This window comes from Buteo buteo, chromosome 1, assembly GCF_964188355.1.
Source record: "Buteo buteo chromosome 1, bButBut1.hap1.1, whole genome shotgun sequence".
NCBI lineage: Eukaryota > Metazoa > Chordata > Aves > Accipitriformes > Accipitridae > Buteo > Buteo buteo.
Window position 1 is genome coordinate 26,111,675 of NC_134171.1, and position 17,477 is coordinate 26,129,151.

Consider the following 17,477-nt stretch of genomic DNA (forward strand, 5'->3'; position numbering starts at 1 on the left):
CTGTTCAGCAATAACAAAATGAGTCAACCTCTAATGACTTGTGAGTACCAAGAGAGCGCTGGCTGCACCACACTTAGGAACTACCAAAGGGAAATGATATCAGGCCCATAAAGCACATGGAATTGGCTATGCAGACATGCTCTATTTGTCTGGTGTCATTTTGGACTTTGGTGCAGCTGGCCACTACACGGATCTGGGCTGTCTGGCACCTCCAGCTTTGATGGATGCTGGTCTCATGGTCTGTGAGGTGACAAGTGCTTGTCATTTCCTCTTGTCCTTGTGGGGGGTGGTTTTGCCTTCTGCTGCAGCCACTGATGTAGCACTTCCACTGAGAGAGCCTGGTCTGGGCTATTTTGGCTCCCAGTGTGGCCTGTGTGTTTTTGAGGAGTGTGTGCACAGGCCCAGGGGTGCAATGTGAGGACAGGATGGCACAGGTTCTGCAGTGCTGCGTTATGGACATGCGGGGTGAACTCTGCTTACTTCGAGCAGAGTAATTCTGGAAAATGGGGTCAGCCAAGCTCCCTGAGAGCACGCACAGGTACAGCATCTGCCTGGCATCAGGTTCTTCACCTGGCACTCCAGAAGAGATAGTGTAACAATACGCTCCAAGGCCAATAAAGTGTGGATGCTCAGGATTTTACATTCAGGGTGAAGCAGGGCTATATGAGTGTAACCCACACATTTGCAAGAACAAGCTATATATACTTCTTGCAAAGTGCTGTTTAAAACAAGTATGTTCTTTTGTGGATGTATGCATGTGGAAGTGGTTTTATTTTAAGGGCAAGCACACAAATTGATTCCTTATTCCCAGAAATACATTCTTTGGGGACTTACACATTAGCCCTACTCTTATCATAGGCTAGTGGATGTCATATTTTCATGATAACCTTCCTAAAATACTGCTGAGAAATCTCTTGAAGAAGAGCCTGATCCTAGAGAAGATGCTCTTCACACATATTGCCTTGAGCAGTTGATGTACTCAGTAACTTAAAAGAACATTAATTTAGGCCCTAAGAAAGAAAATGGGATAAAAACAAACTTATGAAAATCAACAAGGGGAAGTACATCCAGTGAAGCTGATGTACAATGTGATCTTAAAAACCAGTTTAACCAAATTAGAGTTGTAATCAAGTTCACCTAATTGCTCACAGTTCACAATCATTAGTGTTATTTTAAGAAATATATACTTTTACTCAGGAAAAAAAAAATCAGCACTTTGTAGCTTTCTCTTCAATGGACAGTGAACTAAATTCCATAAGGAAGCAAAGAATCATTGCTATTTTACAGGTCACAGTTACAGCAATGTAAAATAACTTGCTTGAAGTTACTCAACCATATTAATGACACAGCACGAAACAGAACTCAAAACCACTGGATTCTCAACTTCAGAACTTTTTAAAGATTAGTTTTAAAAATTTAGACATTGTTATATTGCCATATGAGTATGTGGAACTTCATGTATGTGCTATCACCTTGAACTCAGAGTTTGCAGGGTAGTTTGTTTTCATGCAGACTAAAAAAGGGTTACAAAGAAACATTTCAATAAGAAACTGTCAAAATGCAGCCCTGGGAAATAAACAGAAAGCTATCATTTGTATTAACTATTCAAAAGCTCATCAGAAAGTCAGATACACAGATTCTAACTGTACACACAACTGAATAAGCATAATCAAAAGCAGTAACTGCAAATCTACAACAGCTGAAGTAATGTCTGAAAAACCACCCTTCCAAATATCCTCATGTTATCCTTACCAGATTAATCAGTCTTCTCATTGCATGTTCATGCGAGCAAATGCATTCACAAGGATCAAATCCACCTTCTGCCATGGTTCTCTGGATAAACCTGAACTTTTCTGTGAACACCTAAGAAAAAGAATAAAAGGACAATGAACTCTTTTTCAACTGACCTTATTTTCCAGAGACTCACACATCAAGTTTCAGTTCATTTAATGCCAGGGTGAAAAAGCAAAACAAAGCAGGGTAATCCTATTATTCCTTTGGCAGCATGAATGAAGAAGTCTGGTATGTGCAGTTACATTTTGATGTTGCTGAAAGCAGTGTCTCACACAGGCTTCTTTAGAGAGCCAAATAATTTTTTGGCAATAATTTATGCATCTCCCCTGGGTTTTCCCATGTACCACAATGAAATACATCCTAACGAACAAGAATGACAAAGATTAAATTCTGATCTCTCATCTGCATAGTGGGACTCTTAAGTGTACGAATACAATTTGAAAAGTCAGGGGAACTTGTACTCCTAAACCCTAACAAACTGTTGGCATTCTCCCTCTGGATCAATGTACAGGAAAATAATTTAAAACCTGGTAAGTTCTTTGCTAAAGGGAGAAACAATCATCCTTATTGTATAATGAAAGCAAGCAGCAGGGGTGCAAAAGTGGATGTACTTGGAAACACTTTAAAAATGGAGCTACACACACTAATTTAAGATCAAAGAAGTAGGTCATACACTTAGCAATACAGAAAGTTCAAAGAAGCTGCAATGGACATGGTGGGGAATCAATTCTATGTTATTCACCTGCTAAAACCATTTACACCAGACATGTCAAGCGTATACAAGCGTATCTTTACTATTTACCAGTAGCATTCTCAGTGATGGTCAAAATGGGCAGCAGATTGCAAGGCATTTCTACCCTTGAGGTCAAATCAGGGATTGATTTCTCTTGAATGAGGACTCTTATGATGTATTCGATTAGTTCTGCATAATGATACTTTCAAAATATTTTTGTTAACTTGGCATCAATAAAGCTGGATTCAGATTGTGTTTGTGTTGCATGCACTGGGGCCCTAATGTGAGGTAACTGGAAAGCTTAATAAATGCAGCAGCACAGAGCAGATACAACCTCTCAATTTCCTAAAACAAGTAGTTTATGAAGGTGCCAGCCATTTGGTAACGTGTACTGAATCAACAGATGGGCTCTGCAGTCATCACCTATAAAAACTTACAGCCTTGATCACACATAAGCATTTTAATGTTTTAACCTCACTAGGAGAAAGAGGAATAACCCATATGACTATAAGATATCTTCATTCAACAGCACGTATCACCACAATAGTTCTTCCCTCTTGGGGGAATAAAGAGAAGGAAAAAAGAAAATGCATTTCAGAAGTCCTTCCTCTATCAATGCCTACCACTCTTCTGTATTACCCTCTGCCATAGCTGAGAGCGCCAGACAGTGTTCTTCAATGAAGAGGTGATCAAGAACCAATGACTGGAAGCTGTAATCAACAAAATTCAAAAGAGAAGCCAGACATACATTTTTACCATTACAGTAACTGACCAGTGCAACAAACTGCCACAGAAGGGGTGGATTTCCCATCTCTCAATGCATTCAGATGTGCTTCAGCCAAACACAGGTTATTGAGTAATGTACAGAAGCACCCAAGTTTAGATATAATGTTCTCCAATATACAGGAGATCACAGCAGATGATCTCATGATTCTTTCTGAGAGTTGATTATAAAGCTACTACATTAACTTCTGTGAAATTATCTCAGAACCACTAGAACTGCACCAATAGAAGAAATTTTTTAACTACACAAGCTCCCTGGATGATATGCCACTTCAACCAGAATAGCCTTTCTAAAACTATCTCAGCATGAGAAATAATGCTGACATCCAAAAGAAGGTATTTGAAGCAGTAAAGTTGCAAAACAGTATTTAATTGTAACTTGAAAGAATTTAGGAGTCAGTAACACATAGTAATGTCACAGCAATTAGTAGATGAGTGTTTATATATGACTACAAGAAATCAAAATATCAGATAAGAGTCATCACCAATGAAACCAGGCTAGCATTCTTTGTAAAGCATACAACTGAAAAACATCAGACAAACGGGAAAATTCATCTGTCATATAACATCATAAATTTAAATGGAGATACACTAGAAGGAATTTACCCCAAGGCATCTGAACTGTACGTGACAAATTACCTTAATGAGCTAAAATAAAGCAGAACACATGTCACCAAGTAAAATGCCATCCAAGCTTTCAACAAAAGATCCCTTATAAGCTTTCTCACCTTCACATGATGCTGAGCTGAAAGGAATCATCCTTTATCTTTCCTTCCTCCAAGCCTATAACAAGCTCTTTCATCGGCAAAGGACTGAAGATGGACCATCTATTTTGGGAACAGCACTAGGTTTTCCCCTGATAAAGATGCTAAACTTGCATTATCTTACTACTTTAAAAAAACCACAGGTAACTAATCCCCCTTTATGCAATTATTTTTGCTGGGAACTGGAGGAAACAGATTTTATACATGGCTGACCAGTTATAAAGAAGAGAGAACTACTCTATATTACACGATGATTTTCACTTGTAAAATGACACTCTCATGTCTGTATTCCTCATTAAAACATTCCTGGCTAAATAACTGTATTATTTGTAACACACTATGAACGCATAAAGTACTAAATATCAACTAAGCTCTGTAATCAGATCCTTAAGTCTACTAATGTTTTGTGACCCTGTGTAAGATTTAGTAATAAGACACTAGCATTTTTATATATCATGAAGCAGGATTCCCTGGCTCCACTGCATGCTCTTAGACAGCCCGTTCATATCAAAATCCTGTTCCAGAATTGCAAGGTGCTTCCTGCCTGCCTCCCTGTACTTGCAATTGTCTGATCTCAAGTCAGCTGCTAACTTGTTCTGCCCAACTCTGACCTCTTTGCTGTGAGTCACACCAGCTCTCCACCTTCTGCAAATACAGTTCTTCTACATAAAATCTATCACAGAAAATGGGAGGATGTGCTCCATTCTTTTCCTAATGACCTGGAGAAAGAAAAAAAGCTTGTGGTTTTATTTTGTTTTACTTTACTTATTTATCTGTATGTTTTCCTGTTTATTGTGTTGTGGTTTAACCCCAGCCAGCAACTAAGCACCATGCAGCCACTCACTCATTCCCCTCCCACCCAGTGGGATGGAGGAGAGAATCAGAAGGAAAAAGGTAAAACTCGTGGGTTGAGATAAGAACAGTGTAACAGAACAGAAAGGAAGAAACTAATAATGATAATAATAACAGTAATAAAATGACAATAATAATAAAAGAATTGGAATATACAAAACAAGTGATGCAAAATGCGATTGCTCACCATTCGCTGACCGATGCCCAGTTAGTTCCCAAGCAGCGATCCCCCCAGGCCAACTGTCCCCAGTTTATATACTGGACATGATGTCACATGGTATGGAATACCCCTTTGGCCAGTTTGGGTCAGCTGTCCTGGCTGTGTCCCCTCCCAACTTCTTGTGCCCCTCCAGCCTTCTTGCTGGCTGGGCAGGAGAAGCTGAAGAATCCTCGACTTAGTCTGAACACTACTGAGCAACAACTGAAGACATCAGTGTGTTATCAACATTCTCCTTATACTGAATCCAAGACATAACGCTATGCCAGCTACTAGAAAGAAAATTAACTCTGTTCTAGCTGAAACCAGGACAATTGTTAACTTGTTTTTCTTGGAATGTACAGAGTAACTGGTAAGACCACAGCAATTGGTAAGGGTATGATGTCAAATACCTGCAAGTACTCTGACTGAGAGAGTTACTTTTACTCTACTTAAAATGACTGTATTTTGGTTTGGCCATATTACTGCTAGCACAGTATTTAGTTCACAGGGTTTACAAGCAGCTGGAAGATTCATTTTGTAAATATGCCAAAGCTCTCACTGATAACAGCTGAGAAGGTATGTATTATGGCCTCTAGACTAAGGAAAATGATAGAGAGCATAATAAAGGAGAAAATTAGTAAACGTGGACAAATATGATGTACCATCAAAGAGTCAATATGATCTTCCCAGTGTAAAGATGCCCACAGAGGCAATCATAAACAGTACTACTGAAATTAAAATACTGTAGTCAGAGCCGGAATTACTATAATTCGGGAGCAAAGTGGAGGATGGTCTCTGATGATTTAAGACAGAAATAAAAGCCCACCATTACCTTTTGACTTGAGCATCTATTTGAAATTGTAGGCAATGAAGCCATACTGAAAAATATTTCTAGTCTCTTGTGATCTAAAAAACAGCATTCTCAGTCATAGTAATTATTGCAAATTGTTTCTTCTTTTATTATCCTCCCCAATCCCAGCCCTACAGCTGCGTATTATATTTTACACACCTTACTATCAAAAAAGCAATCTTTATGGCTACAGTCTGATTGTTTTTTTGTACCTGGAGACTCTTCTGTATTTTAAATTATTGCAATGACTATACATTATTTCCCAAATCAGCAACACCTCTCCTGAGTAAACAGCATGCAGCTGGTGAGCTCTGGGAGACAGAAATTATACTCTGCCTCTCTCCACCCTAATCATTACAAAACTGAATTCCTTTCTAGCATGAAGGCAAACAAGAAGTTTTGTCAATTTTCCATGTGCTGGATGTCCTCCAATGTGACTCCAATACAGTGCTGATTAGCAAGCTTGTCAAAGTGCACATATTGGTGATCTCTACTCGTTGGTATAAAGAAGTGTGTAAAAATATTTATCATTCCAATATTCAAAGAAACACTCACTGTATATGATACATAAATCAGAGTCACTGCAGATTTATCATGGACTAAACCTGGCATCTTCAGCATCAAAACTCTAAGCCCATTAATTCTTATCTTTCCTGGATCCGGGCACTTTTAAAATGTAGACTGTCACACACACGATACATACAATGGCTGAAGATTTCCTCTGCTAAGAACTATTTTTGCTGTGTTGCTGTTTCCTTGAAGATTGAAGGTAAGAAATCTTTGGGAGCAAAATACCTCACAGTACAGCAGACAAGTAACAGAATCTTTCCACATTACTTTAAAAAGAAACAAAACCCTATTCAGCTCCTCATTACTGTTTTTCAGCTAACTGCAATAACTCAAAGCACAATTGTCAAATATCTCTAACAAGCCATGAAGTTAATTTTGCTTCTGAGTTCAGTTTGAGAGAAATGTGGCAGAACAAATTAAAATATGTATAAAATTTAAAATAAAAATGTAGAAAGAAAGGAATGACTTGTTATGCCTCTGCAGGCATTCTGAAAAATGATAAAGGGCTAAAACAGCAGAAGCCATACACAAAGCATGAACAATTCATTGCCCCAAAGATAAAATGTTCATTTTTATCTTACTGTCAGAGGCAGAAACCCTCTCTCCTATACTCTTCCATGATCTCCTAAAGGATCCACATTTCCATAAAAAGGATTTCTTCTCTTGCCTTTTTACCTGCACCTAAGCCATCTTAGTATCTATGTTTTCTTACAATACCTGACCCTTTCTGTAATTATTTTCCTCACAGCACGCCCCAAGTTTGGTTCTTCTGTATAATCTTACTCATCTTCAAATGACTTCCAAGTATTCTCTTCTAGCATGTAAAATGTCCTGTACGTTGGTCTTGTGTAGCATAACACCCTTGCAATCCTGCACATGAAGTCCTGTCCCAGAGAAACTACCAGGCTCTGGGACTGTGTGACCATAGTACCCATTAACCCAGGTGGTAGAAATTTGCTTCAGTTAAAGCAGGAAAAGACTGCTGTGACCAGCTCCTCATAAAGCTCCTGATCTCTGCTTTTATAGGACTCTTTCTTCTCTTCCTTGGCCACTCTGTTCCCCTGGTACCATAAGTACTCCAGGGGCACTTGGCACCTCAGCTGACTCATTACTGGGTGCTTCAGAATGCTTCTGGTACAAGTGGTTACTCCAAAATCTGTTTCTAATCCTGCCTTTTCTAGGGACTGGACTCACTGAACCCTGCCTAGTCACACAAAGTCCAATTCAACATCAATTAGGTATACAGTAAAATAATAGATAAAGGTATCTGCAGTAGGACAACCAACCACAAGGTGCCTAAACATTCAATTCCAGTGAAACCCAGCCAAAGTCAGAATTTTCTGTATTTGTTCTATAACGCATTTTCCTGTTGATAGCCATCTTCTGTAATATTTGCACTTCATGCACACCCACCCTCCCACAGAATCCTGAGTGTTTTGTTTAGCCTATTATTTAAATTCCTATTATTTCAGTTCTACAGCTAAACTTTGTGAGTAAGACAGGCCAGGGAGTTTTATCCGTTGATTTCTGCACCAAGTTTCTCTTCAGACTGGGTTAGAGCATTGAGGGAAAAGTACTATGCATGCATTTGGGGTTTCTCTCTTAAAAAAACAAAACAGAGATACATGTAGATAGGACTGGCTGATTTTACCTGCAAAGATCTTGGTGAAATTTCTAGTTTTTTCAATTGCTACTACCAGAAATGCAGCACATTTCCTATCACCAGAGCAATACAAAGGAGGAACAATGCAGAAATGGTAAAAGGGCCATTAAAAAAGCAAAGGAAGGGAATAACTAAACACAGGATAAAACTACAGGACAGTGTAAGAAAACAAAAGTGTTTGTAGTTGAACAGGGAAGAAATATCATAAAAGGAACTACGGATATAGGGAGAAAATAAAGAGAAAAATAAGAAGTACTTTAAAATAAATATATGCTATTCTGTCTGAAGTTAATGGATACAGGACTCTAAGGCAATATGGGAGGACACTGCACTAAGTCAAAATTAATCCAGAAGCCAAGGGCCTGGTGTAAGAAACCAGTGGAGGTGGTCTGCATTTTTTATGCAAGAGTTTTAAACTGTCAGGGTTATAGAACTGGCAAAAATAAGCTTGAAAATTTCTAAGGAAACTTCCTTTACAAAGCAACTTCCTCTGTTCAAACAAGGCTAAAAATAGGTTCTGTAAAAAAGAAGAATCTTGTATACAAATTGATACTAATTAAAACATTCCAAGGATCTGTTCTCCTCTACTATTGTAATTTAGATAGTTCAAGTAAATATTCCCTCATAGAGCTTAAGTCTGAAACACTGCAACATTATACTTGGCTTTTTTATAATGGTAATTTTTAATCCCTTTTATTAACAATGCAAGAGAGGCTCTCTCCCATCACCTCTTTCACACTTATAGCTCTATCCTACTGAAACAAATACCAGCACTCCCATTGGCTTCAGTGGACCAGGATCTACTAGTTCTGCAAGGTCACAGATCTCTAGAGGACTACTGATGATCTTTTTCTACCAGGCCTCCTCCTGGGCATAAAATAGCATTTTCAGGACAAAAGAAAACCAACTGGCTGACTGGGCAGCAAAAGCAAAACAGCAGGATATAAATGTGGGTCCTGCCAGGAGGAGCACTGCCACAGTAAAGCGTGGCTCCAATTACAGTTTTCTTCAACTAATTGTCCCAGTTCAGATCATCCATTTAGCTTTTCTAGGGGAAAGAACTGCAATGATTTTGATAGCTGATACAATACCCAAAGAAGGTTCCTAGACACAGCAACACTTCCAGAGTATAAAACAATCCTCTTCACTCTCCTTATAATTTCAGGGGCTGGGGGGCAAGCAGCTGATTTCGTACTTGAAAGCATCAGCACGTCTCCCTGGACTTCCAGCTGTAGCCAAATGAGTTGGCAAGTGTATTTTTACACTACAACTATTCTCAGGATATTTAACAAGATCTAAGATGAACTTCCCAATGCAGATTAAGCTAAGCCAGTTCCTTTCCTCATGGAAAAGTCAGTGCTTAACCGTGCACACAGATGTATGCAACTGGTGCTGTTCCTGTTGGTTTCAACAGAGACATCAAGACCAGTAGGAGCTCCACAAAAGAACTGCTCATCCAGCTACATTCTTCTCGAGGCATACTAGCAGGTAACTTTGCTACCACCTCAAAAATCATTTGCTAAGTAGATTATGAATAAATTTTCCAGTGTCATCCATCTGGTGCTTCTCACAAATGCTAATTTAATACAAAACAACTCCTTAAAAATAGAAGCAAACCCAAAGAAGCTAAGAAATGCTGAGCCAGCCACTGAAGGATACTACAGTGACATGCCGAAATCAGGGAAGGAGCTTTTGAGCAGGGACAGGCTCAGAACTGAGAAGTAAGTGCTAAGGATCCTCCTGATGTTTTTTTCTGATGCTCTCACAAGACTAGTGGAGCACTGGTACATCCCTCGTCTCCACAGCACGAGTCCACCGCTGTGTGACCACCACAACATTGTGAGCATTGCTGGGCCACCAGCGTTTTCACTCCAATGCGGACATTTGGACTTGCTCTGAGTGGGTCAGGAAATTCTTGTGGTGACTCTGCCAACACCTCTAGCACCTAGAGCAGTGAAGCAGGGGCCAGAGCATGAAAACTTAGAAGACTTATAATTATGGTCAAAGCCCTTTCACAGCCAAGCATCACAACTCTTCTCTCACTAAAATATGTGAAAAAGTTCACACTGCTTTAAAGGGTGGCAGGATCTAGTAGGAACCTGGCAGGAAACTTACTATTTGTGGACAAGGCTAACCAAGGTTACAGGTATGCTGAGGTGCATCAGTTCAACACAGAATGGTGTATCCGGGAAATACAGAAGATGACACAAATGCTTCTTTCAGTTTAATTAAGGCTTGTCAGTGTCAAGCACAACTCTCACAGGACAAGAACTCATACATTGACACCCCCACTGTTCCAGTTCTGTTTCCCACCTTCCTTTTCATGGCTAGTCCCCAACATGTGAGGAGAGAGAGATTTCAGGCTTTAAGGCTATAAGGCTGATGTCAGTGATGAAAACTGAACTCCCTAAGGGAGCTAAATAAGACCCACCAAGATTAAAAAAAGCTATTTATTTATTCCCATGCAGGTGGCTTAACATTTCTTCTGGGCAAAACACTTCAAAAGGAGCTAATTATGCATATCCAGTCATGGACCAAAAAAGCAGTCCAGCTATTTTAGAATTCATTTACTGATATTTGATACAGAATGTTATTGCCAAACTCCAGCTGTCAGCATTTGGTCATCCTTTTGTTAAAATGATAACATTTTTCTGGAAGAAATCTCTTGGAATATGAAAGCTAATTAAGAGAAGATGTCAATGACAGAACATTGTCCAAGAATAATACCCTCTTGCTGCTAAGTAAATGCTTCAGCTTCACTTTAACATTTATTTCTAGTGTAGGAGACCGTGACAATTGCCTAGGACAACAAAATTATTCTTATTGCACCGAATGACTGATGGCTATTTAATAATTTTGTTTTACATATGTTAATGCAAAAGGGTGGGCTATCCTCTGTAAAATTACTAACATGTATTTCAACCAGCTTACAGAACAAACTGGGAGCCCTCTCCTGTGGTCTTCAGTAAGGCAAGAACTCTCATTGACTTTAACAGGATTTTCCGCTTGAGTGGTAAGTAGAAGAGCCAGCTCCTAGGCAAATTTGCTTACTCTCCTGCTTTTGGTTAGTGTCTCTGGCACTATAGACTCCCCCACTGCTTGTGTCGACACTCTTCCTCCCATTCCCCAGAAACAATTGCCAACCTCCTAAATTCAGCACCCCTGCAGCTGTATGAGCAATGGGCTACTGCTGGAAGCAACGCATATCGAATCTGAAACCCCTGCTGAGAGCACTTCTGCACCAGCACTGAGAGGACACCCACACTGCGCCATGCCAACCAGGGCTGCAGGCTTGTGTCGCAACGTGTTGGCAGGCCTGATTCTGAACAAGTGGCTACACAGAAAAGAGGAGCTGGCCTTCCAGGGAGGCAGACTTTTGCAGGGAAAGAAGAATAAAGGGTCGTCCCTGCAGACGAAAAACTGCAGAGGTGAGCATCTCGCATCAGCGTCCCCATGGGAGTAGAACTGGGAAACTGACTTTGCTGTTGGTTACCTCACCCAGAGAGGTTTTGCACTTAACTTTTGGGCTTCATAATACAAAACTAACTTACTTTAAAAGACTAAGTACGGAAAAAGAATATGTTCCTATAACAGGCTATGTAACCTATCCATAAAACACCTCTGCTCATGTTCCAAGATGTAGGAATCAAGATTATGATTATTATGTTCAAACGTACCAAAGCAGCCTGAGAGCTCAAAGCGAATCCAACTTTAAAGGTCAGCCAGTGAGGCTCAGCACTCAAACTCATGAGTTACCACGGTGTAACAAAGCCATTGCACAGCAGCAGAGCTGCGGCAATGGTCCCCGTGCATGCAATAACTCATTATTTTGAAGTAATTTTTTTTGGAGGGTCAACCATTCAGAAATTCTTAAACACTTCACCTCTTAGCAAAAATAAACATTAAAAAATTATCTTATTCACTCCTTTACAATAATGTACAGTTTCAAAACAAATAAAAATGAAAGTTTTTCTACCATATTGAGCCAGCAAGTGCAGCCCTAAACCATGAGCTATGAAATTTTTTGAAACTTGTTTATTAAGAGTACAATTGTTTAGATTACAAAATACCTTACTAAATCCTTAAAACTGTAAAAATACACTATTTCTTAATGTTACTCCCATCACATACAAACACAAAATTATACTGAAATTCTTTGGAATATTTTCATTTTTTTTTTCTCCAGGGATGACATATGTTTCTAATAACTTGCCACTGAGCAAACAGATTTAGCAGGGTAGCAGCATGCTGAGAAAGATAGCAGGATTTTCAATTTTCAGATGAAAGCAGCTCTATTCCCTGGCAGCCCTACTGCTAACCCCTTTAGGCCAGATCAAATTTTATCTGAAGCTAGCGGGTGCCTGTCTTCAACTTCAATGGAAGTTGAATCAGGTTTTCTATATACCTGCAGTAAACAATTTGAAGCTTATCAATTAGAATATTTTTAATCAGTACTTATACCAGAGGGAATTTGTAGCAATTAACAAGATTTCTGGGCTTGGTTATTTACATATGTTTAGCTAAAAGACGACCCAGTTTTTACCAGAGAATAACATCCATCTAATTCAGCAGACTCACAGACTAGTTTAGGTTATCAAAAAGGAAAGTGCTATGCAAATTATACAAGTCTCCCCTGCACCTACTAGCAACAGATTTTTAAATATGTTACATTAATTTTCACAAGGAAAATCTATGGTACTATTTCACGGGATCAGGATTAGTCTGCAACACACATATCTCACCTTCGGCTCCACAGTTTTCCCGCAGGAAAGAAGGTATTTTTCATCTTTAGACACTTTTGTTCTAGGTACTGACTTGAAACTGAAGCATCCGACAATCTTCATGGCTCAAGAAAAGTCTCTATATAAGAATATTTCTGTATTTCATGGTGCCCTCTGTTAAAAGCTTTATCTAGTCTTTTCAAATAAGGGTGCTTACTGACAGGTGCCATCAGTGTCACCTGGATACGAAAGTGATGAGCCCCTAACGACACCGTAACCACTCACACAGGAATTCTTGTTAAACTAAGGCCACTCACACCATGAAGCTGTTTCACACTTGATTTAGTCCAGCTATTTGAAGAGCTAACCCCCAACTTCACATCTTCATGTAATTTCATTTGGACAGCTGTTTTTTCCATAAACTAACTTTTTAATGGATGAAAACTGACATAAACTATTTTATCAAGTTCTCTAAAAATACTGCCTTGCTAAAAATAAAGCTTTTATGATTAACTGACAGGAAATATACGAACATATAGTTGTGAATATAGGAATAAAAAAAGAGCAAAGCTCTATTATTAGAGGTCTGTATTTGACAAAGATTCAACAAATAAAGTATCGCAGCTGCTTATATCACATAAATGGTTGGTGTTACATTTTTGTACAGCTTTTCTGTTCATTCTGATAAAAATCTTTTCTTTTCTAGGAGAGCTCAGTGCTTTGGATCTGACATTTGTCTAGCAGTTTTATAAAGTAAGAATGAAACTATATTTAGCTCCAGAAAGCCATGGTTTTTAATGCATACAGAGCTGCAAAAGAATCAGAACCAATCTTAATGAGGAAAACTTTTATCAAGCGTAATTCTATCTGTTCCCACCCAAATGGGACTAATTTGTTCCATTATCTATAAAAATACCAGCTAGACACTTTGACTAAAGCCTCTGAAGCGTATTTGTTCAATTAATAACCATGCAAACGTACAACTACCCAATCATGCCAGAGGCTGCTCCCTGAGCATCTTCAAATATTTCATGAAAAGCCATATCAATCATCACTAAGGAACTTTTTTCTTGCTCCAGCCCCAGCCAATACCATGGAATAGGTGGTGGGATGGAAAGAGGAGGATAGGACCATACTCCTCCACTGTACTGCTACTAAACTCCAGCAGAAGTTAAGACTAACAGAGCTAACACAGACTGATCCTTCGCATATCCCTGACTGTATTCCTTCATAATGAGGAGCTAAGGAGTCTTTCTTCAAATGAGGCTCTTTGGGAACTGGGGAAGCTAGCTATTGGTGAGTCAAGGCATACAAGCTGAAGGAGCTATTCTGGGAAAATATTTCCTTTTTTTTTTTTTTTAACTTGAACAAGGACTGCAAAATTTGGTCCTGTGGTATAACCTTACAAAGTTTTCTTAGCTTCCACTGTACCTATAGAGGACTTGGGAGCACTTGGATCTTCCAAGAAGTACTCAGTGCCTTGTAGAGTCAGATGTCTCGTTAACAACTACACAGATCTTTACATATTAATAAATTGAATCTATAACCTAGGATGTTAAAATGGAAGGCGTACTTAACATCAAGCGTAATAGCACATATGTAAATGCATGTATGCAAAGCATGTCTGTAATAGCATGTATGCAAAGCAGGCTCACGGGCTCTCCGATTTGCTTCCCAAGCAGAATATGGGCAGATGACACCAATTTTTCTATGCATAAATGCATCTGCCAAAATATTTTTGTATTTATTGTGATAAGTAATCTGATAAATCTTCAAAACATACATAGTAAGAATCTGATACTTGGTATTATCAGGGCACCATACACCACCTCCATTCATACACGCTTATAAGAAGAGGAAGAGGATCTTGCTACTTTCATTGTACTGGCCCTGTGAAGACTCATGATGTTGTTAGGCCCAATTCTGCTATCACAAACTTCAGCAGAGACAAAATTTGGTCTTTAAGAATGTATGTCAAGTACCTAAAATATCTAGGAGGGAAAATTCTGAAACACAAACTTAGACTTTGTATTATTGCACATCTGTTATGCAAATAACATTCACATATCACTAATTCTGAAGTCTAAATATATGAAAGTAGAAACTGAGAAGTTAGTAACAAAACAAGAAGTCAGTTAGAAACTAACTTTCTCTAAAACCAATTACCAACCCTTTGAAAGCAGGTACAATAGTTACAAAGTGATTAAAACCATAATGCATTTTGAAATTGTTTTTATGTAGACTACTTCTTTAACAACAAGTGTATTATTCTTATTTTTCCCTTAGAACGAGGGAAGAACATGGACTGCAGAATGTTGCCCATGTAATGGGGCCACGCACTTCGGATTTAATGGACTTGATTGTGGTTGGGGTTAAGGTGCTGTAAAAGCATCACAACATGCACGGTATAAGGAATTTCATAGAACCATGTTCATTATATTTCTTGCTATAGTCAGCAAAATAATATCCGGCCAGGCTAAAATAAGATCCACCCAGAGCTACAGAATGGCTGTTACCACCATCTCAGTTCTAAAGCAGACCCTCCGGGCTTATGGTCCTGAGTGGGTCAGGGATGTCCCTGCCCGCCAGCAAAGCACATGCAACAATACTTTGTGGAATGACCAATAACACATCCAGTATGGCTTCGCACTTGTTTAGCACCTTACAGAAAATAATCTTAAACCACTTAAAATAACAAACTCAATACCACTCTAGAGTTAGGCAAAAATTGTAAACTCATATTTTACAAAACGGGGCAAAAAGAACCAGAGGTTGGACTCGCCCACCTCAGTGGCAAGGGAAGGAACAGCGCTCAGGACTGAACGGACTAATGTACTGCTAACACTACAGTCACTTTTATTTTGCCGACTGCTTCTACCATTTGAAGCCACGCTGTCAGTGATAGGGTCACTTTCTTAAATCAATGATCAACAACAACAGCTTGATTTCTTTCACCTCGACAGGTCACAAGAATTAGACGGAATTATCAAGGATTTATTCTCTCTCACTGTATATAGGAAGAAATCAAAAGTAAGACTGATTTCTTCTTTTTTTCTCATTTTGATTTTTTTCCAGCTGATGTCTGCTTTTGGAAAGGAACAGGAATGAATAAAAGTGGATAGGACTCTAAAAGCTAAGCATGTGAAGACTTCTAAGATGTTAGCCGCTAATGCTCACTGCAGATATGTACCTTCCTCAGCAGGCACACTAATAACATTAACATAATAAGTTATTAAGAGCAAAAAAGTTAGATGTCCTCACCTCTAAAAACTGGAGATGGTTTTCAAGACTCACCTATATGCATAGACATGGATGTTCAGCCAGCATACAACACAAACAGTCCCTACACCACCTAATCTATAATCTAAAAGACAATCCTGAAGACTGACTAGACAAACAGGTGTTTGCCACGAAACAAAAGTTTTTGATGTAGGTCATGTGCCACATTCATGTAGAAGCGGTGGTTAGCCGAGGCCTCAGAACTGCCATGGAAGGCAGCGGCTGAGCTGCAGGGCAGGATGTCTGGGGAAGCCGGCACGGTGACAGCTGCAGAGGAATGACCATGGACGATATCTTGTGGTCTCCGAGGCCAACATACCCTGTCCCCACTGCAATCTGCTACGAATCACATCTTGGAGCACACATATGAAGAGTTCCTGGCAGGAATCCTATCTTTAATAAAACAACAGCAGTGTGACGCTGTCCTTTTCCTGAGATTATCTTTCAGAAGATGTTGTTCAATCTCTCCTACTTTAGTTGCACGCGCTTTTCAAAAAGCGGGGAGCAGCCTGGGAGCACGTACCCTGGTGTCAGCATGCCACTTCCAGCTTCTTTACAGAGAGAAAACTAAAACCCTTTAGCTCAAAGTATCAGACTGAGAGCCTTTAAAAAAAAACAAAAAAAAAGAATCGACAGAAGAGTGCCACTTTGCACTAAATACCCCAACAACCAGAAAAACCCAGACCAGCTCTAAAGAAGACGGGCGGACGCTGCCCTGGTGTGAAAAAGAAGAGTGCTGCCTAATCGCGAGCGGAACGGCTCCGGCTCTCCCGGTGTTTACCTTCCCGAGCACCCGGCGAGGCGCCCGGCAGCGGGGACGTTTTCTGCGCTTCAACAGGCTTGAAGTTACCCCGCAGCCCCCACCGGGGGCTCCCCAGGCTCCGCGGCCACCCCCCGCGGGCCGCTCCGCTCCGCTCCGCGCCGGCCGGCCGGAGGGACGGGCGGGGGTGTCCGCGGAAACCCGGCCCGGCTCTGCCTGGCCGCGGCCGGCCCGCGCCCTCCCCTTCCCCGCCGCGGCGCTCCCCCCCCGCCCCTCACCCCCGCTCACCGTGCTCTGGCCGCCGTCGCGGGGGCGCGGAGGGGCTGCGGCGGGCTGCGCGGCTCGGGCGGGCGGGCGCGGGGGCAGGGGCAGGGGCAGGGCGGCCGGGCTGGCAGAGGCGGCCCCGCGGCTCGGCCCCGCTGCTTCGGGCCGGCTCACACGTCAGCCCGCGCCACGAGACCCGGATCTGCCGGCTCCCGGCGGCGGCGGCGGGGCCGGGGCGGCGCCGC

General features: G+C 40.6%; 1 protein-coding gene across 2 annotated transcripts in view; it reads right to left on the reverse strand.

The window, feature by feature from the left end:
- SMIM14 (small integral membrane protein 14) overlaps positions 1–17,477 on the reverse strand; it is a 42,790-nt gene extending 25,313 nt beyond the window's left edge. Inside the window, exons 1-2 of one of the 2 annotated variants that reach the window (XM_075024667.1) lie at positions 17,257–17,477; positions 1,753–1,863 (exon numbers count right to left, since the gene is read on the reverse strand). In XM_075024667.1, coding sequence (XP_074880768.1) covers positions 1,753–1,827 — 75 coding nt within the window. In that variant the 5' untranslated portion in view covers positions 1,828–1,863; positions 17,257–17,477. Of the gene's footprint in view, positions 1–1,752; positions 1,864–16,989; positions 17,110–17,256 lie in introns of those variants that run through there. The other variant, XM_075024673.1, reaches the window with a different exon arrangement.